The 22,549-nt window shown below is 39.3% G+C and overlaps 1 protein-coding gene across 1 annotated transcript in view; it reads left to right on the forward strand.

Annotated features, from left to right (window-relative positions):
• Positions 1 to 22,549, forward strand: part of UNC80 (unc-80 homolog, NALCN channel complex subunit) — a 214,769-nt gene that overhangs the window by 142,347 nt on the left and 49,873 nt on the right. The window contains 12 exon segments of the mRNA XM_055345384.1: positions 402 to 533; positions 2,756 to 2,942; positions 3,554 to 3,685; positions 5,282 to 5,425; positions 8,609 to 8,709; positions 9,705 to 9,791; positions 13,573 to 13,756; positions 15,578 to 15,672; positions 17,121 to 17,210; positions 17,922 to 18,023; positions 20,425 to 20,605; positions 21,895 to 22,163. Of these exon segments, the coding sequence (XP_055201359.1) occupies positions 402 to 533; positions 2,756 to 2,942; positions 3,554 to 3,685; positions 5,282 to 5,425; positions 8,609 to 8,709; positions 9,705 to 9,791; positions 13,573 to 13,756; positions 15,578 to 15,672; positions 17,121 to 17,210; positions 17,922 to 18,023; positions 20,425 to 20,605; positions 21,895 to 22,163 (1,704 nt within the window).

Below are 22,549 nucleotides of genomic sequence, written 5' to 3' on the forward strand. Positions count from 1 at the left end.
CTCTGTGATTATATAAGTCAACCTAAGTCATATATGAATGAATTCTTGTTTTAAAAAATATTGAAATATGGAAGAGTGGTAGGATAAGAAAATCAAGTTTCTATAAACCTCAAGATCCCACTACCATCCCCAGTGGTATGCCCATAAAAGGTTGGGATGTAATCTTTCAGATACTTTGCTGTATTTATACATATAGATATTTTTGGAGGATGGGGTAATTAACACAAATAGAGATCATATAGTTGAAACCCTTCATTTTTTTAATGAGTAAACTGAGACACAGTGACATTCATCCTGTGCTCTGTAACACCATGTAATCTATAAGATGATTTCATAATTATACTTCAGACTCATTCTAGCTTATTTTCCATCTTACTCATTCTTCTGGTATCAACTAACAGATCCCGCCTCCCAGTATAAACTTCACCCTGCCCTCACCAGTGCTTGGAATGCCATCTGTCCCAATGTTTGACCCCCCGTGGGTCCCTCAGTGCAGTGGGAGTGTCCAGGACCCCATTAATGAAGACCAGTCTGTGAGTAACGGTCATTTTCTCTCTCATCTCTTCAGGCTCCATGGTGTACATGTAATAAGAGAGAAGAACAATAAATGCATGAGACAATTTGTTCATTCTCATCATAAGAGTGTGACAACAACACTGAAAATCACCCATGAAAGGTCTTTGTTCTTGTGAATAGAATAGAAGGAACTAATATCCAGTAGTGAGCATTTGCAGACCTCCATGCCAACACAGTTTTGTTTTATGATCACAGTAGTAGCCACCTTTCACAGCTGTGAAAAGCATTAGCCATTGTTTTTTTTTTTTTTTTTTGCCAAGGGTAACATTTTTGTCTCTAGTTATTATAAAACAAACATATTCATCTAATCTGTAATACCTAAGCTACCCAGAAGTTAATGAGATTGACCCTGGATGAATAAGAAAAAGAACTGAATTGACAGCTCTTATTTCCTTGTTTGAACGTTGGTCTGTTCTCCATTTTGTTAATCATCCCAAATATCACCTCAGGTCTTGTGTACTCTGATATATCATGGCTGGATGTAATATAATTCATTAACAGTTAAGTTTATAACACTGTCCATCCATAGACAAGAACCAAGAATATGTGCCTTTTGAAAAAAATGAGTGCAAAATATGCCTTTTTAACCTGTTGAACAGCATTTTTCTGAATTATAAGAGTAAGGTAGAAACTATGGAAAAAAAACATATCTTTTTGTACAAATCCATGACTATTTTCTTGCACAAACTCCCATGGAATTAGGCCAATTGGAATTAAAAATTACAGATTTTTGATACATCACCCAAAATAGTCCCAGGAAGATTTTACCCATATACAATAGAATGGGAAAGTGTGTCATCTTTATTCAAATTAGTTAGTATTATATTTTAATGCCACTTTGGCAAAAAAACAAAGTTATTGGGTTTTTTATTCACATTCTTTGAAAAGTCACTTGGATATATATAAAGTTAGGCTGAACAGTTTTGCACATCACACATTTGCTAGTCATTGTAGTTTTCTTTGGAGAACTGTTTGAGCTCTTTACTCCTATAAATATTTTAATTCTCCTGCATATAGTATTTTTATATCTAATAGGTTTCATGCCAAAGAGAAAACACACCTGGTTCTTTCTCCATATATACAGTAAATCCAGCATCTGAATTACTGGCATAAGGATCTTTGATTTGTCACCTGTATAGACAGTGGATTCATTTGAGCCAAGTATATTCTCTATCCCAAGTTCGCAGTGAATTTGAAACCAAGACCCCTGATTCTATATCCAGTTTTCCTTCTCTCATTCCATAATTCTTACCTTACCTTAATATAACGAACCAGCTTAACCCCTGGCCTGCAAATAAATTGCCATGTGGCCCATCTAATGCCCTTAATTGTTACTGTGCCATTCAACATAGGAAACTTTTAGTCTTATAAAAATCCTGCATTCAACCTTTGTAACACTGTCAATTCTCATAATTTCTATTCACTAACTTTGTTTCTACAAATATTGTTAAGTATTTACAGTGTGCCACTCTATTTACCTGCAATAATTAGGTATTTACAATGTGGTAGATACTCAAGATACAAAAATGAAATAAATCATATAACTAATTGTTAAGGGAGAGAGAGAGATCATGTTCCCCCTCCTCTCCATGGTTCTTTCCCTTTTATTAACCTTATTAAATAAATGTCCTCCATTTAAAACTATTTCAAAAAGTTGTGAAAAGGAATGGAGTATTAAAATTTTTTATTTGATTTTCATGTTTAAAGTGGATCATTGGGCAGCCCCGGTGGCGCAGCGGTTTAGCGCCACCTGCAGCCCAGGGCGTGATCCTGGAGACCCTGGATCGAGTCCCACGTCGGGCTATCTGCGTGGAGCCCGCTTCTCCCTCTGCCTGTGTCTCTGCCTCTCTCTCTGTATGTGTCTCTATGAATAAATAAAATCTTTAAAAAAATAAAATAAAATAAAGTGGATCATTACTATCCCCCCAAATTCTAAGGATGAAATCCTAAAACTTAAAGACACCTTTGAAGAATTATTCTCATTGAATGAAAATGATTAGCTTCGTTACACAGAACCTGGAAACCTGGTAGAAAAACGATTGGCCATGAAACTAGATCATAGGTGCCAGTTTCTGAGGACAAAGTGCAATATTTGTGTAACTCTGTGGGAAGATTCTTTATGGTTGTGACCTTGCAGAACAGTTTCTATAAAAATAAATTGGTCTCCATGTCTCCATAGAAATCCTTTTCAGCCCGAGCTGTATCCCGCTCCCATCAGAGAGCAGAACACATCTTAAAGAATTTGCAACAGGAGGAGGAGAAGAAACGTCTTGGTAGAGAAGCCAGTCTCATCACCGCCATCCCCATCACCCAGGAAGCTTGCTATGAGCCCACCTGCACACCCAACTCAGAGCCAGAAGAAGAAGGTGCCCTCTACACACGGGACTTCCTGGGGGGCTAAGTCACAGGAAATAGAAAGGACTTGCTTTGAAATAAACATGAGTGATTCTATGTGACATGAGATGATATGCACGCTCTCTCTCTCACCTCCTGACACTAGCAAAAGAAAGAGGAAAGTTGGTATTTTTTCATTTTTGGAGTTGGCCTGTTTGTAGAGGAGGAAGTTAGCCACATTGAATGAACCAGTATGATAATGGACCATGCAGGATTCGGACAAAAGCTAAATCCTGAGTGTATGTGAAAGTAAATGCATCATTAAAAATATCATTTCCTCCTTTAAAATGGGCTTTGTCCATTAACTATCAACCTTCACAAATGTAGCCAATTTGTTGGTGAGCATCAAAAATAATTTATGAACCATTCTAATTCAGTGATCCTCTACCTTGCTTTTGTGGAATCTATGGGAGGGATTTTCTGTCTTTCTAAAAGATTTTTTTTTCCCATTCGCAAGTACACTCTAAATTACTGAAGCCTTATGCTCTGAGAGCAGTATATGCTTATGATGTAGGTTCAGCTGTAGTTGTGAAGATAACTTTGTTATACAACCAAAGGTCACATTCCCCATTTTCTTTGCCAGTAGAAGAAGTCACCAATCTGGCATCCCGTCGACTGTCTGTGAGTCCATCCTGTACGTCCAGCACTTCCCACAGGAATTACTCCTTCCGCCGAGGGTCTGTTTGGTCCGTGCGTTCCGCTGTTAGTGCTGAAGGTTGGTCCTCTTAGAAATGTGTTCTTGATTCCTCATGACCTGTGTCCGTTTTGAAATATGTTCCAGCTAGTATTCTTCTTACACTTCACTGTCTTCATGAAATAACTTGTTTCATGACTTGAAGTTCAAAAAAGAGATATTAGATTGAGTGGTACCCTAATTTTGTTTTTACCCAGCAATTGTTCTTTATAAATTGGCTCTGTTTAAATTACATTGCAAATAATCCTAATGTTGCAGGTTTTCAACCCTGGATACACCATACAATCAACTGAGGAGCTTTAAAAATAATACCCAAGCCACACCCAAGATCAAATCAGAAGTCCTAAGAATGGGACCCACACATTAGGATTTTTAAAATCTATTTGGGGTGGAGATTCCAGTGAGTGGCCAGGACTCAGTAGGATGCTTTAGGATGCTGTTCTGGAATAATTTAACAATGAAAGGAAGACCAGAGTTCATGCTACTGCTATAATGAAATCTGATTCCAGTGGGAGGGTAGGGGGTGTGGGAAGCGTGATACCCTTCAGTTCCAAGAATTTAAAGAATATATTTTCTCTAATCATGAATAATTGACTAGGACTCATTGCTCCGTGGTTATACACATTTCATCACTAATTTATAAAGTCATTAAAAAGCTGTACAGAAGCCAGTGGTTCTCATCCATTGGCTGCATAACCCTTGGGAACTTCAAAAGTGACCAGTGCTAATTAATCACAACTTATAGGGATTGGGCCAAAGGTACATTTATATTTTTTATAACATATAATTTTATTGAGGTATGATTCATGTACCATGATATTCATCCTTTTTTTTAATATTCATCCTTTTGGGGATCCCTGGATGGCGCAGCGGTTTAGCGCCTGCCTTTGGCCCAGGGCGCGATCCTGGAGACCCGGGATCGAATCCCATGTCGGGCTCCCGGTGCATGGAGCCTGCTTCTCCCTCTGCCTGTGTCTCTGCCTCTCTCTCTCTCTCTCTGTGTGACTATGATTGTTGCCTCATATATCAGTTCTTTATTACCAGATAATGTTCCATTAAATGGATATACCACATTGTTTATTAATTCACCAGTTGGTGGACATTTGGGTTGTTTCCACTTTTTGGCTATTATAAACTATACTACTATGAACAGTTACCTACAAGTTTTGTGGGGTAAACTGGCAAGCTATTTTCAAAAGTAACTGTGTCATTTTACCTTCCTACCAAAAAGTGTGATTGCTCCACCTTTTTGAATAGTCAAAATCATCTTGGAAATGAAGAACAAAGCTGGAAGACTCACATTCCCTAATTTTAAAACTTACTGCAAAGAGGCAGTAATCAATATTGTGTGGTATTGACATAAGGATTGATAGTAAATCAATGGAATAGAAATCACCAACCAGAAGTAAACCATTATATTTATGTTGATTTCATGTTTGAAAAGGGTGCCATGAAAATTCAATAAGGAAAGAACAGTCTTTTCAACAAATGGTGCTGAGACAACTAGGTATCTATAACTGAAAGAATTATAACTGAAAGGGAAGTTTGAACTGAGAAATGTTGTTGCGTTAGAATGACAATACTGAGAAAGCACCCCGATTATGTCTGTCCCGTCAGATGAAGAACACACCACTGAACACACGCCAAACCACCATGTGCCTCAGCCCCCACAAGCTGTGTTTCCAGCATGCATCTGTGCAGCAGTGCTCCCCATCGTTCATCTAATGGAGGATGGTGAGGTGCGGGAAGATGGAGTAGCAGGTATAGTGTGGACTAGAAAAACCATCAGTAACTCTCATAAAGTACTTAAGCTGTTATCTGATGGAGGATAGTGGGGTGCTTTTGAAGACATTAAATACTGGTCACATGTTGAGTTGTTTTATGTACATATTACAATTACAGTTTTGTAGTACACTATGCTAACAGTATCACTGTCTCCATCTCCTTGTCCCACTACCTTTATGACCAAGAAATTGCATTTAAAATAAATACATGGAAAAAATAAAAAATAAATAAATACTTGGGTCCAGAGGCATTGCTGAGAACCAGAGAACCAAATAACACTTATTTGGCCACATGAAAATCAAATAGTAATTCTGTCCATGTTAGAAATCTTAGCCATTAGCTTGATAGTACCAATGCCATCTGTTTCACTTGATTACAGACGTATGACATAAAGAGAATAGTTGCAAAATGAAATGATAAATTATGGGTAAAGATGATTGACATTTGTAGCAGACAACAGATTAGTATTTTTAATGTTGTTATTTAAAAAAGACTTAGAGCCCAATAATGATGTTTTTAAACATCAATAGAAAAATGGGCAAAGGATATAAATACAGAGACCAATGTGTTAAGACAACAATGAAGTTTTACCTTTCATCTAAAAAAGTACAGAGATTTTTTCATTTTATTACTTTAAGTATAGTTGACATACAATGTTATATTAGTTTTGAGTGTACAGTGTAGTGATTCAACTTCTCTGTCTGTAATGCTATGCTCACTACAAGTACAGCTACCGTGCAAAGATTATTCTAAATGAAGATACCCATAGTTGGTAAAGATTCAAGAGAAAAAAGAATTCTCACACCTTGCTGATGGGAGTATGGAGTTCAGTACAAGCATTCTGGAACAAAGTTTCACAATATGTGTCAAAAACCTTTGAAGTGTGAAAGCTCTTTGATACAGGTGTTGGACTCCTACGGATTTCCTAGGACAATGATGAGGACTATATAAGGGTCTATATAGGATGCTACACATTGTATGTTATTAAAAATAACAAATATTAAAGAAGAGTTTAAATGTCCAACAAGCAATTAGCTAATCATGGTACCTCCATATGACAGCATTCTGTGCACATTAGAAATAGCATTTTAGAAGAATATTAACATTAAAAAATTTTAATAAATTGCTAAGTAAAAAACCAAGTACCAAAGAATATTTTCTGCATATTATTTAAAAATACATTTAAATATAATTTTCACAATACATGAAAAGGCATACTACAAAATGTTTATGATTGTTTCTGTGAATGATAGACTTACCAGTCTTATTTTTGTCTTTTTCTGTATCTTTCATGTTTTAAATGTTAAATTGCCCTACTTCAGCAATTAGAATAAAAATAATGTACAAAGTTAGTTTCACAATCAATTTCAATTTAAGAAAAACCCACACTTGTTTTAATTATTTATAAAGACACATAAAAGCTAGAGCTTATATTTACATATCTCTTGTTAATATTACTTATTTATATGGCTCACATTTTTAATTGGATGGTTGGTTTCAGAAGCAAAATATTGATATCATTTATTTACAACACAGGCTGAATGACAAATTCATGCTAAATCCTATATTTCTAGTTTAGAAAATTAAATTAATTAAACCATTTAGACTGAAGATCATCCAGTGCTTATCCACCACTCACTTCTATCCACCTGCTTCCCTAGCTGGGGCACTTTCAGGCAGTCTTGGCCTGATCATTTTCACCAAAGAAGAAGAAGTACTTCACGTTAAGAATAATTATTTATTCCTAAGACATCCTCATTAGATGTGGCAGCCTAATTAGGGCTGGCTTAACTATTTTATCCCCTGAGGGAGATACTATTTAAAGCATTCACACGAACAGTAAAAGGTCAACTCTAATTCATATGCATTCTAAACCAAAACAGATTTTCTAAAAACCAAATAATTACTTTAGAAATTTCTCCATACAACCAACTTTGAAAGATGACTTTAAGTTGGTAAATACTTACCACTCCTAATATTAATTTCTAAAACAAAGATTCAGTAATGTATTCTTTCTTTTTAAATTGAGATATAGGGCAGCGTGGGTGGCTCAGCGGTTTAGCACCACCTTCAGCCCAGGGTATGATCCTGGAGTCCCAGGGTCAAGTCCCACATCGGGCTCCCTGCATGGAGCCTGCTTCTCCCACTGCCTGTGTCTCTGCCTCCCTCTCTCTCTTTCTGTGTCTCTCATGAATAAATAAATAAAATCTTTTAAATCAATAAATAAAGATATAATTGATACATAGCATTGTATTTGTTTTAGGCATACAATATAATAATTTGATATATGCATATATTATGAAAGTTTAGTTAACACCCATTACCACCTGTAGTAACATTTTTTTTTATAATAAGAACTTCTAAAACTTTCTTTCTTAGGAACCTTCAAATATATGATGCAATATTGTTAACGGTAGTCACCAGGCTGTACGTTGCTTCCCCAGGATTTATTCATTTGTCTTATAATTGCAAGTGTTTACCTCCAGACCACCTTCATTCATTTACTGCACCCCCACCTCTGGCAACCACCAGTCTGCTCTCTGTATCTAGGAGTTTGTTTGTTTTTTTTTTTTTTTTTAAGATTTTATTTATTTATGAGACACTGAGAGAGAGGCAGAGACACAGGCAGAGAGAGAAGCAGGCTCCATGCAGGGAGCCCGACATGGGACTCAATCCCAGGACCCTGGGATCATGCCCTGGGCTGAAGGCGGCGCTAAACTGCTGAACCATCTGGGCTGCCCGAGTTTGGTTAATTTTAGATTCCACATGTGAGATCATATAGTATTTGTTCTTTTCTGTCTGATTTATTGCATTTAACATAATGCCCTCAGAATCCATCTTTATTATCACAAATGTCAGGACTTCCTTCTAAGGCTGAATGATATACTGTTGTGAATCACAAATGTATTCTTTACAACAGCAATTCTAAAATCTAAAGACCATCTTGTACTCCTTCGTTACCTTTTCTTTATAGGTGAAAATGTTCAGAAACAAACAACAATAAGAACAAATATCTACCTTTCAGCAGGAAAAGAGTTCACAGAACCTTGTTAAGGCAAAAAAGAGAGACTAGTTAAAGCTTAGTAAATTGTTTGAATAGTTCATCTAATACTTTGTCTCTATTTAAGACAAATGTTCAATGTCCTCTCTCTTCTGAAGTGAGCGCTGTGGCCCAACAAGTCTTATGGAATTGTCTAATTGAAGATCCATCAACAGTTCTTCGACATTTTCTGGAAAAACTGACCATCAGCAATAGACAAGTAAATTCCTCTTTCTTTAGAGTATAGCCATGTAGCTATGTGTGTGAACACTGTTGAAAGCAGACAATGGGCTTCATAGCGCTGTGTAGAGAACATCAATGTCTGACACATAGCAAATAAGTGCTTTAGGTAATGATAATGATGAACAGTACTAAAATTTGCTGTTTTCTTTCAAATTGGTCCATTGATTAATGTCTCCATATGTGTTTGGTACAAGAGTGGTGATGACCCTAAGATACTGAAAGATATTCAGTCTTATAGACAAAGATTAAATTCAGCTTAGTGTTCTTAGTGATGGGTACATTTCCTGAATTCTGATTGCTTGGTAGTCTGTGATACAGGTAGGATTATTAGAATATGTTGAAACTGTGCGTTTCTTAAAAAAAATAATTTAGCAGGCCACCTGTAAGAAGATTATGCCAAATAAAAGTAGTTTTCTGAGCAATGGCAAAATACTCTGATTTTTAAAAAGTATTTGTTCATTTCTGTGTTATGATCCTGTTGGTGGGAAGGTTAAGTTTAGTTTCTGAAAGGTAAGGTTAATTATAGACATCTCTGTTTATCCTCTCTCGACCTAGCTTTATCTCTTCGCCTCAAAACCTAGAAAGCAGACCTGTGAAGTTCATTACACCTCATTTAGGTCTGCCTTACATTTCCATCACACTTGGAAGTCACAACAAATAGAGTTGACAAAATGTACAGCTTTCCTGTGATTTGCCTATGACCTGTAGACACAGTCTAAATTTTTACTAAAAAAAACAAAAACAAAAACTTGTCTACTGCTCAGTGATTTCATAGTTTAGCTCCTAAGAGAAGGTATTACAGTTGGTTTAAATACTGTTTAATAAGTATCACCTATACTATATGAAAATGCTGGACATAGTGGAAAGCAACATGAGGGAGAAGGAAGAGCTTCCCTCACTTTTTAAGAAGTTAATTTTATTTCCTGCAGCATGGCAGCAGAATGAGATGTGGAAATTCTCTTCTTCTTTCAGGATGAGTTAATGTACATGCTGCGCAAACTTCTCTTAAATATCGGAGACTTTCCTGCCCAGACGTCTCACATCCTCTTCAACTACTTGGTGAGTTTTGCTTCCAATAAGATAAAAATGTTCATTTCCAGTTAGGAAGCAGCAACATGAGAAAAAAAAAAAGGTCTAGGGAATTTTTTTTTTCAATAAGATCCCATTAATGATATGGCTGAAGGTAGATCATGATCAGTTAAATTCACCAACTGTTTGTATGGGGAAGCCCCTGCTGACACACTACGTGGCACATGGTGGGCACTCAAGAAATGCCAGTTTCATCTCTGTCTTCCTTTGGCATCATACAACTTGCTTATGTTAGTTCTTAATTTTTGTTTTCTGTTAAGAAAACTTATATGTTATTTTAGTGACATATTTTTTCCTATCTCACTTTTAAAATACACACACACACACACACACACAGAGACACATGCATACAGAGAGAGGCAAATGTTGCCCTGGATAGAAAGTATTTATGAGTGTATCTTTCCATAGCAACTATCTTTGCTTTAAACCATCCCAATAGCTCCTTTCTGAACCCTCCAGAATGTACCAGTTTCTTTAGGATCTCCTCCTTACACCCTAAAAGAATATGCAGTTTGGGGATGATTAGCCTGATGCGTCTTCTTTGAAATTGCACCTTAATCCAGACAAATGGCCAAGTGAATGTCTGTGTGGGGAGAACTTCTTTCTCCCTTACTATTGTTAGTCTTCTAGCAGGTCGGGAAAGAGGACAAGTATCCACATGCATCTGTAGCAGAATGCAAAACTTGACACTACAGCTCTTATGTGCAGAGAAAATTTGTAATCCCTTTCTCTCATCTCTGACTGATTTGGTTTTCCTCCCAAGTGCCCACCAGCTGGTTGACAAGGGAAAGAATATAAATAAGTGTCCAATCCGGTTTGAAGTTCAGACTGATAAAAACATATAAATAGTAACTCTGGATCGTGTTCAGTCTCTCTTGGCTAAAAATATTTAGTCTCTAGAAATTCTCCTCCTTTCCAACTTCTTTCATCTCTAAACACTGTGTGGGGTTGGAGAGGAAAAAAAAAAAGATCTTTGTTGTTGGAAGGTGGAGGAGGGACAGTAAAATATCCTCCAGACTGAGAAGGCACTTTGAGATGGAAAAATGAAGCAAGCCACTTTATACTGTTCATACAGAATTGGGTTCAGAGTAATTTACTGACAGGGAAGATGGGGGCAGACACCAATCCAAGTGCTAGGCAGCTATTTTCTGCCAAGTACAGACCCTTAATCCACAGCTTTTATAGAGCTAGGGCATTGTGGTGAAGTGAAAGGGTAGTTATCTAAAGTGGCGCCACCTGTGTGCTAGAAGGAAGCTCAGAACAAGCCTTCCAGCATTCTGCTCAGGGCATACACTAACCTCCAAGGGGCCCAGGACACAGTCCCAGGGGAAGTCACGACATGGACATGAACGAGATGGTCAAAATCGGAGTCAGTGTTGTCAGCACTCCTACATTTGGTGAACATTCTATTTCTTGTTCAATATTTGCTCTGGCTTCCTCCTTTGTGAGACAATGTTCTTCATCTGGTTAGTTGCTAGATGCCTGGCTGAAGGAAGCAAAAGCCCATGGCTGCTATGACTTTGGGAATCTATGGGCTGCCCGGGATACTTGCTGGCAAACAACATCACCTCAGCTCCTGCTGGTGCTAAACAGCCCTCTAGGTTCTGGTTGTGTGTCCCTTATGGCTCCAGCTTAGGAAGACCCCTGACTAAAGCATTATGCTCAGTGACACCAGTCTATGGCAACTCATTCCAGAAAGCTCTCCAGCCAAAATTTCTACTTCTTGGTCCTGTCTACCCCACACAGAACCCAAAGGTAGGTTATCAAAGGCAAATGTCAGGGCCTTCCTCAGTTTAATTATGTGCCCTGCCATGTTTATGTGGCATCCTGGTTGATATCAAAAGGCCCGGAAGTGAACTTCTGTCAGAGACCCTAACGGAGATTGGAGGCAAAAGCCCCTTCAGTGTGTCAGCCCATTCCCTCAGGTCACTAGCGTAGGGGAGATGCTTACCTGGCCCATCACTCTCCATCATCCTGCAGCCCTGGGATAAGAAGCTGGACATTTCCTTTCCTTTCCTCCATACTCTTCCCTGTTAGCTCTCAATAGGCCTTAATAGAAGATATAGGTCCTCTCAGCTCGGTGATTGACAAGCTAATAGAAAAAAGAGCTGGCGGGACACCTGGGTGGCTCAGCGGTTGAGCTTCTGCCTTTGGCTCAGAGGGTGATCCCAGGGTCCTGAGATCAAGTCCCACATTGGGCTCCCTGCACAGAGCCTGCTTCTCCCTCTGCCTATATATCTGCCTCTCTCTCTGTGTCTCTCATGGATAAACAAATAAAATCTTAAAAAAAAAAAGAAAGAAAAAAGAGCTGGCAACAATTTGGTTTTGCTGTACAGCCCTGTTTTACAATATAAATATAAATTCCTGTTTTCACATTTCTCTCTAAACCCTAATCTTTCCTCAAATCCCAAGTACATGGATGCCTTGAATGGACTAGAAAAGGAGTCCGAATGGCAAAACAGTGAAGGGCAGAGTCCTTTTTAAACCATTACCCTTATTGTATATTTCTTTTTTCTAATGACTGTTAAGGATACATAAAGAGGGCATGTTGGGACCACTGACCCATCTGTTCTAATCTTGTTTGGGACTGTTGAACTTTGTCCCAGTGATCTTCACCCTGGGGTTTGAGCACATCTAGGGGTATGTGAAAACTTTTTAAAGGGTTGGGTACTCAGATAATTTTAAGGGAATAAATCTCCAAATCCTCAACTTAACAAATATGCCCTAACACTTATGCACCATGCCTGCCATCTCAAACATCATTCCTCTACTGTCCACAAGGAAACCCCACTCTGACCAGCTCAGATATCACCAGATTCAATTGACAGACATGTAAGACAAAGAGTCTGATGTCCTGCGTGAGTTTTAAGGAAGCCTCATTTCTGATGGATCAAGGCACTTTAAACCCATAGGACTTACCACTTTTTTCTGTCTTTGATAGATTTCTACTAGAGATGAGGGTTGACCCTCAGGAGGGTGGTTAACCTTCAGAACCACCAAAGCAGATTAGGTTAGTGACACCATAGGCTGATTCTTTCAATAGAACTAGAGAATCTTCTAGGATTAAGAAATTTTTCAAGAACAAATAGATAAAGCCATGGGCAAGGAAAGCTTTTACATTACTTCTTTATGATTTTGTTGTGCACACTTGAATAAGTAGTAAAAATTTCTTTAATCAAATTCATTGAAATACACATTCTAATTATAGTCAATCTGCCTTTTACTTCAATGTAGAGAATGTTTAACATATTCTCCTATTAACAAAAATTCCCTCAGGATGAGACATTTTAAATGTCAACTTAAATATGTTCAAAAGGACACTGAGGCTTTCAAGATTGTAGGGGACACAAACAAAAATCTGTTAAGTTCACCAGTTTTGCCAAGCAGAGTATTCATTGGTTCAGACTATTATATGTAACCCAATCTGCAATTACTGTTTCAGCAAACATCGTGTTGAGATTAATTCGGGGTGGCCTCAGCTCCTGAGCTACCAACTCACTTGAAGCCTGGAAAAACAATCTTCTGCTTTCTTAACAAATCACCATTTCAATGATACACAAAACATAACCTCCTCTGGTTGGTTTTTCAGTTACACCCTCTCTTGCTTACTGCTATTGAAAGTATTAGAGGAACCGTTGAATGGAGAATATGAAGACACAAAAGAATATTTAATTAAGGAAAGAAAAGCCAAGGAAATGAGAATGTTTGCTCAGGATTATTGTGGCTTTGTAACCTCCTCCTGTTCTTTTAGGTGGGATTAATCATGTACTTTGTGCGGACCCCCTGCGAATGGGGGATGGATGCCATTTCAGCCACTCTGACTTTCCTATGGGAGGTGGTGGGATATGTAGAGGGCCTCTTCTTCAAGGATCTCAAGCAGACCATGAAGAAGGAGCAGTGTGAGGTGAAGCTCCTGGTGACCGCATCCATGCCAGGTAATCCACTACTGCTTTTGGATGATACAACTTTTCTCTTTGTCTAAGAATGTAAATAAGCCTTTTAAAGACCAACCTGCCTCTTTCATTCATGAGAAAATTTTCAGAGACCTGACCCTGGTGTTGAGGGCTTCAAAGAATTTTTGTTTCATACAATCTGAAGAAATACATCCTTTAAAAGTCAGTGATTGCCACATGAAAGGGGAGACATCAGAACTGATCCACGTGAATTAGTCCTTGAAGAGCTGCCAGGGTTGAATATTTATTAAAGTCTATCGCAGAGGGCCAGCTGAACGGGGAGCCTTCTTGAATGAATGTTTGGCACTGCAAGGGGAATAATACTGTTTGCATGGCATGGACCCCAGATCTTTGTAAACTCTATGAGAGATGGCTTTATGAAAAATTGGAAAAGGGACAAGCAGGAAAAATGGAGAGAGAACAACAAAAGAACATGACGTGTGATGTAAACTCTAGCTGTGGTTCCTTTTCACTTCTGATAGCTTGCTTTCCTTTAAGATGGAAATTCGGCCGAGTCTTTATCCTGGTGCAGTGACTGAGAAAATATGAGATGATCCATGTATTAAAATAAAGAGAAATGCAAAATTATATAAAGATGAAAACACAGGGTATGGCAGTGTAGAGTCCTACATTAAAATCATGTTACTGCCATTTATTATTTGTACAGTTAGTATTAGCTATGAAAAAGTACATCATTTTTTTAAGCTTTCTTTTTTCATGGGCAAAACAAGGATGTGATTCACACTGCACAATTATGAGTAGTCAATGCATTTAGGTAGATAAAATACTTGCTGTCCTACCTGACTCACAGCAAGCGTTCTGTAAGTGGAAGTTGTGTATTTATATACTCAATAGGTTATCCAACAAAGTGAGCAGTTTTTATTATAGCAAAGCAATTCTTGTTGTCGTTCTTAGACTGAGAAACGGCTCATTAAAAACCAAGGTATATCATAATGTTCACAAGGACTTATAATTAATGAATGAAGTAGAATAAGTACTAACTCCCTAGTCAAGCAGAATCCTGAAACTATAAATTTAACTTGCGTTTCAGGTCCTTGTCATGATTTTGCTGATATCTGTTTATATTTTCTTAACCATCACTGCATGATTATTTCTTTAAAATACAGGGATATATTGTTGCAATGCTTAAGGTTTGAATTCTGACTTTTCTGCTAAATAAATGTGTCTCTAGGTTACTTACAAGTTCTTATTTCTAAGAGTCCGTTTTCTTCATTTTCCCATTTGTAGAATGAAAAATAATAATACCCCTACCATAAGGTTGCTGTGAGATTTAACAATGATTATGCATGTAAAATACGTGTAAAGGTATTGGGAACTCCATAAATGGTAGCTTTTTGTTATTTAATTGGTAAACAATATTTAAAACATGCATTTTAACTATAAAAAAAGTGATATTGGGATCCCTGGGTGGCGCAGCGGTTTGGCGCCTGCCTTTGGCCCAGGGCGCGATCCTGGAGACCCAGGATCGAATCCCACGTCGGGCTCCCGGTGCATGGAGCCTGCTTCTCCCTCTGCCTATGTCTCTGCGCCTCTCCCTCTCTCTCCCTCTGTGACTATCATAAATAAATAAATAAATAAATAAATAAATAAATAAATAAATAAATAAATAAATAAAAAATTTAAAAAAAGTGATATTAGTACAATACACAATTCCCTTTAAGTACTCACCAAGAGTAACCATCATAACAAGAAAAACATCAGGCTATTGATCATATTTTCATATTTTGTGCCTTAAATAAAAGTTTCCCTAGAGTGGAGTTTTGATTTGTTTGGCTTCTGTAGGTACCAAAACCTTGGTAGTTCATGGACAGAATGAGTGTGATATCCCAACCCAGTTACCAGTCCATGAAGACACTCAGTTCGAAGCCCTGCTAAAGGTAGGAATGACTTTCAACAGAAATGATTTTTTAATGCACAATGTCTATGGCCATCTCACTGATCATACCATTTAGAATTAAATGGTATTTTCCTATCTTCAAATCAATATGTGCATTGATTCACCTCTTGTAGAATTTGCTCCACTATTGAATACTTCCCTGTTTTCTTGTATCATCTCCCCCACACCTACCCACATTTTAGCTCTGCATTGAGGTAGGCAAATGCATGCAGGTTCTGTCTTAGCTGAAGCAGCAGCCTGATACCATAGTGTGTACTAACTCCTCTTGGAATGCTGTTGATTCCTGCTTAGGAGCTCCCTGGTATGACTTAGGGATAGTTCTGGAGGTGCCCTGGGATTACACACTGAGGGAGCTAGGGCAGGTCTCTGTCAGCTGATGATCCTGCCAGGGATTCTTCTGGCACCTAGTTGCTCAGTGTATAGTCTGACTTCCACCAACAGAAATGAGTGGAGAAGCAGAAAATATATACCTTAGAATAAAACAGGTGAGTCAAGAAAGTGTCTTTAATGGTTATGGTGGTTGTGCACGTCGGAAGAAAGGCAATCCATAGATATACGTGCCTATAAGGTTTTTAAGGTAAACTAATAAGTGAAGTACTACAGTGATTCCGCATCTATCTGGATTCCAGACTTTTGGTAATCTGATTTCCTGGAACACAGCTCCAGGCCCAGATGTAAGCAGGAAAGGCCTCTGAAAAATTCAGTTTTACCAAACGTGTATATCTTATTTCAGTACCAAGTGCCTCCTTCAACCCTCACCCAGATATCTCCAGAGAATTTCTAAGGCCTATTGAAGCAAATGTCAACAACCACCACTTTTCCCTGCTCACACTGAATGCTAGAGAGGCAGGAAGGCAGAGTAAGTCCAAACCCTGGTTCTACCACAACCAGCGTGACCTAAATGGAACATGTCCTCTCTAGGCTCAGATTCTTTTTTACCAGTACTGGGGTCCTAGTGCAGGTTGTACAAGTTATCTACTTGGAAGACATTGAACTTCGAATACAGTATGTAATAATTCTTCAGTGTGTTGTAACTTGTGTTATTTTTAATGATATTCCTAACATGCTTTCTTCCCGACATTGAGACCAGTAGATGCCACTGTGCCTCCACAGTTCACTCCTCAGTCTGAATTTATGATTGTACATCTTTTAGCACTTTGAGAGCAGATGGCTTATATTACATTACCAGTCTTTATTATATCATTCTTTGGGCAACTGTGTATCCATACCCAATGCATAGCTGTTATCTATATAGATACTACAAAAAGTATATGATGTATAATCCTTATAAGCCGCTACCTTGTTTTTATGATATTTGTATCTTCCAGCTTACTACCTGGCATGTTTTTATGATATTTGTATCTTCCAGCTTACTACCTGTATATGTTCTCCATAAACATTTATTGACACTTATTGTTATTGTTCTAGGAGTGTCTGGAGTTTTTTAATATCCCAGAATCTCAGTCAACCCATTATTTTCTCATGGATAAAAGATGGAATCTTATCCACTACAATAAGGTGAGACTGGGCAGTGACAAGCTCATGTTGAGTTGTGTTGGAAACTTGTCATGCCTTTCCTGAATGTTGCTGTCACTCAAGGAGGCATTGTTGTTCAGAGGTTACGAGTGTGGCCACTTAGGTGACACCACCTTACTGTCAGTGTAGCTTTGGACTCTCCACTGTACCTTTGTACCCTTCGTTTCCCTTGTCTGTAAAATGAAGAGGATAATAGTATCTACTATAAGCAGCAATAATTAAAGGAGACAAGGCAAGTAAAGCACTCATTACTATTACATCCTGATGAAAAATTAAGTTGCCCATATAATAATTATGTGCATCTATTTGGAATTTTAGTGTCCTTGTTGTTCCTCATTTTATTGTGTTGAGCATGACCACGGTGACCTGACTTAATGACCAAAGGGCATCTCAAAAAGATCATTGACCTCATTTGACAATGATGACCTTCTTCTATTATTATTATCATTAAATTGCTTTTGACTCCTTTGCTCCTGATATAGCAGCCTAGTGTTTAGAAAGGGTGCTAAGGCTAGGTGGTTTGATGCTTTCTTGAGGAGGCAGCTTACCTTCCCTGGGATTTTATAGAATTGGAGAGCATAAAGTGATAAAACATTTGAAAATATATAAATTTCATTTGACATTTGGTTAAAAAGGAGATGAGAGTAAAAGTTTAATCATCTGAACTCTTTTCTTTGTGTAACCCCACCACAGACCTATGTTCGGGATATTTATCCTTTCCGGAGGTCAGTATCTCCACAGCTGAACCTTGTACACATGCATCCGGAGAAAGGACAGGAGCTCATTCAGAAACAGGTGCCTGACCACTTCTGTTTAATTATATGGTTTTGTCAAATCATTGGGATAGATGATCACTGAGTGTGTTGCCAACCCTGAGGTTCTTATTCTGATATGGTCCTTTCTAGAGAGAGTGGTTGGATAGGCCCTTGGTCAATAGTTCTCCAAAACAGTGTGTTAATTTTCATAAATTGGATCATAATGCAAAGATATTAAGGAACACTCACTTGGATTAATGTTATGACAAATTGTTGGGCATAAACACTAGAAATCTTCACATTTGTTTACCTACTCGTTTCCAGGTTTTTTCATATTTTTGTAAAACAGGATTGGAAGTACACATAATGTAGCTATTAGAAGGTTGCCACAGAGGTTTACACTGGTTGGGGAGAATAAAATACAAGAGACCAATGTATTATGCCTGGAAAAACACTGAACTAAGGTGCAAAGACTTGGACACAGTCCTAGCTCTGCCACTGACTGGTTACCTGACCATAGGCATGTTACTAACTTCCCTTAAAACAGGAGGAGATATAATCAAGCAGTTGTACTTACATTTAAGACTGAGGAACGGAATAAGGCAATTCATTATTTTGTATACAAAATATAGCTATAATTTATGACTCTAATAATGGTACAGTTTTAATATGATCTCTGTGTTACATTTATTTTTTAAGATTATTTATTTATTTGTTTGAAAGAGCACACAAGCATGCAAGCAGGGGGAGGGGCAGAGGGGGAGGGAGAGAATCTCAAGAAGACTCCATGTCAAACATAGAGGCCAGTGGGGGGCTCAATCCCACAACCCTGAGATCATGACCTGAGCCCAAACCAAGAATCAGATGCTTAATCAACTCAGCTACCCAGGTGCCCCTGTTTTTTTTTAAAGATTTTATTTATTTATTCATGAGAGATACAGAGAGAGAGGCAGAGACACAGGCAGAGGGAGAAGCAGGCTCCATACAGGAAGCCCGATGTGGGACTTGATCCCGGGACTCCAGGATCACGCCCTGGGCCAAAGGCAGGTGCTAAACCACTGAGCCACCCAGGGATCCCCAGGTTCCCCTATTTTTAATAAAATATCTGAAAAAGAATTTCAGGATAATTTATCATTTTGGTTTCTCTGCACATATCAAGAAGGTTAATTTAGCATCAAACTATTCAAAAATACCCTTATGAAATGAATGAGAATGGCATAGAATTAGACCACTTAAGTAATTAAAAACGTAGTTAGCATTAACTACCTAAATTACGTTTGAAAGAAGGAAAATAATGCAAGTGTTACAATGTGTGAGGTGTCGGGTCTTAGGTATACATAACTATAAGGTCTTAAGTATATATAATTCCTAAAATAATTGCCTCCAAATTATCCCAGCCCCTGATTTTGACAGCAAAAGACTTAAAACCATAATCAACAATAGCACTTCACTAGTATGTTTTTTTTAAGTTTACGAACATATTTTTAAAAATTGCATAAAATGGAGCTCTTGTTCTATGCACACTTCCAAGTTGGAAGCTTAAGATTTCTCAGTTCTGCAGGGAGATAGAAATATGCAAGCCTGTGGTTCTGGCCCTGGAATTTCCTCCACAGCTTCCGACTGCTAATAGACCTCCTCGTCCCACCCCCTGCCCACCAATCGCCAACAGGAAAGGAACAAAGAGAATCCTGTCCATGCCATCCAGGTCCCATCAGCTCTTGTCTCAAGATAGGTTCTTCCTGGATCCCATTTCATCCTCTTTTTTTTTTTTTTTTTTTTTTAAAGAAAAACCCAGAACAGCTTAAGGCATCAGTGGAAATGGGAGAGGTCCTTGGAACCAACTGACTGGCTCCTGTGGGAAAAGGTCTTCCTTGTTATGACATCCAAACAAATGGGCTCTATTGAATATGGAACCATTCCTGACAATGCTTGCATTGTGCTCCTCCAGCCTGCAAGCCCATCAGAAACACTTCCTTCTGTGGAGCAGGAGGACACAGGAAGTGAGAGTCAATCAAGCGTTGTTTGCTCCTTCTTTGTGGCAAAGGAAAAAAGAAAACATTTCTCCCTTAATTCAACACCCTCCCCCCCTTAATTTTGTATCAGTCCCATTTACCATTAAAGATTTTACTTCAGGGGATCCCTGGGTGGCGCAGCGGTTTGGCGCCTGCCTTTGGCCCAGGGCGCGATCCTGGAGACCCGGGATCGAATCCCACGTCCGGTTCCCGGTGCATGGAGCCTGCTTCTCCCTCTGCCTATGTCTCTCCCTCTCTCTCTCTCTCTCTCTCTCTCTCTCTCTCTCTGTGACTATCATAAATAAAAAATTTAAAAAAAAAAATTTAAAAAAAAAAAAAAAAAAGATTTTACTTCAATTTCTTTGCTCCTCTTAATTTCAGAGTTGCTAATTCTACTTCTCCTCTGCTCCTCCTTTTCTTTGCTGCTAGGTGTTCTCTCGGAAGCTGGAGGAAGTCGGGCGGGTTTTGTTTCTCATCTCCCTGACGCAGAAGATCCCCACAGCCCACAAACAGTCCCATGTCTCCATGCTCCAGGAAGACCTCCTCCGACTACCCTCCTTCCCCCGAAGTGCTATTGACGCTGAATTTTCACTCTTCAGTGATCCACAAGGTGTCAAGTAAAAAAAAAAAAAAAAAAAAAAAAAAAGTCATTTCTTTTCTTGGGCTTCCTATGCCCTCATTTTGTGCCCGGCTGGAGAGCATCTTAACCCGCACACCGTTCTCTAAGCAGGTGCTTCTCAGCCCTGCGTGCATCAGGATCACTTGCAACACTTGATAAAATACAGGTTGCTGGGCTCCACCCTCCTGAATTTCTGATTCAGTAGCTCTGGAACGGAGCCCACCGGGAACTGGAATTTGAGCAAGTTCCCAGGTGATGCTGAAGCTGCTCTTGCAGGGATCAAACTGAGACCACTGCTCTGAATGAATCAGAAGCAGCTGAAGGAAGTCGTGTGGTATTGTTAGGGGAGTCCTTGACTAGGTGAAGAACAGGTGTTCATATGAAGTTCAGGAGGCAAAACTCATCTACAGGCATCAGGACAGTGGTTGCTTCTGGGTTGTGGGGTGAATTTCCTGTAAAGGGGCTGAGGGGCCTTTCTGAGGTGATGAAAATGGTCTACATGTTGATTGGTGCGTTGGTTACTGGACTCTGTATTTTTGTCAAAAGTCACCGAACTCCGCATTTGAGATCAGTTCATGGTTTACTCTATCTCAGTCACACCTGAATCTAGAGAGAGACAGCCAGAAAGGGGCTCACTTTGAAACCTTGCCCTGTTGATTAATTATTAATTTGGGATATTTAGTTAGCTTCCAATGTTCAATGTCTTCTTCACCCAGAAGCTCAGGGAAGATAGAAAGAGCTCTAGTCTGTCCAGGAGTTAAAAGATCTAGAACCAGTCCCAGCCCTGCTATTTTCTTTCTGTGTTTTTTTAAAGATTATTTATTCATGAGAGACACAGAGAGAGAGACATAGGCAGAGGAAGAAGCAGGCTCCCCGAAGGGAGCCCGATGTGGGACTTGATCAGAACCCCAGGATCACGCCCTGAGCCAAAGGCAGACGCTCAACCACTGAGCCAGCCAGGCACCCCTGCCATTTACTTTCTGAAACAACTTATTTTTTTTTCTCAAAGCCACAACTTATTCAGTAGCAACACGTCGCAAATGCCAGCCCTGTCTTGCCTACAGAGTTGAATGAAAAAGGTGATGATGGAAGTCCTTTGAGAACGAGGGAGTATGATACCAATGCCAGGACTGTGTGCTGGAAGCATTTCAGCAGTACATCTTCAATCCCAGAATTGGAACAAATGGGAAACAGCAGTGCCCTCCGGGTTTGATGGCCCTCCCACGCCGACAGGATTGGTGTGTGGCTAATTCTGTCTCTGCTGTTTCATGTTCTCACAGCTGGCAAGGAGCTGTTTGGCCTCGACACTCTTCAGAAAAGCTTGTGGATCCAGCTCCTGGAGGAGATGTTCCTGGGCATGCCGAGCGAGTTTCCCTGGGGAGATGAGATCATGCTCTTCCTCAACGTTTTTAATGGGGCTCTGATCCTCCACCCAGAAGACAGTGCCCTGCTCAGACAGTATGCGGCCACCGTCATCAACAGCGCCGTGCACTTCAACCACCTTTTCTCTCTCAGTGGCTACCAGTGGATTCTCCCCACCATGCTGCAGGTGCTGTGGCCCTACCGTCCTAACCAGAAGATTAACTGCCCATATGGCAGGTCAACAAAACCTGCACTAAAACTTTTTGATGGTGGGATTATCTTCTTTGGTGGCAGCAGAAGGCACCAGATGAAATCTCTCCAGAAATTTCCAAAAGGTCTCAGTATCCCATTCTATCCTGAGACCTCCCAGACCCAGAATATGCTTTCCCATTTCTTCTTGCCCTTCTTTGAGTGGTTCTCAAAGCGTGGCTGTTGGACCAGCAGCATCAGCACCACCTGGGAGTTTGTTAGAAATACACATTCTTGGGCCCCACCCCAGACCTACTTAATCGGAAACTGTGGGGTCAGAGCCCATTCTGGATTCTTACAAGAACACCAGGTGGTTCTGATGCC

This window comes from Nyctereutes procyonoides, unplaced genomic scaffold (genome assembly GCF_905146905.1).
Source record: "Nyctereutes procyonoides isolate TBG_1078 unplaced genomic scaffold, NYPRO_anot_genome, whole genome shotgun sequence".
NCBI classification, from domain to species: Eukaryota; Metazoa; Chordata; class Mammalia; order Carnivora; family Canidae; genus Nyctereutes; species Nyctereutes procyonoides.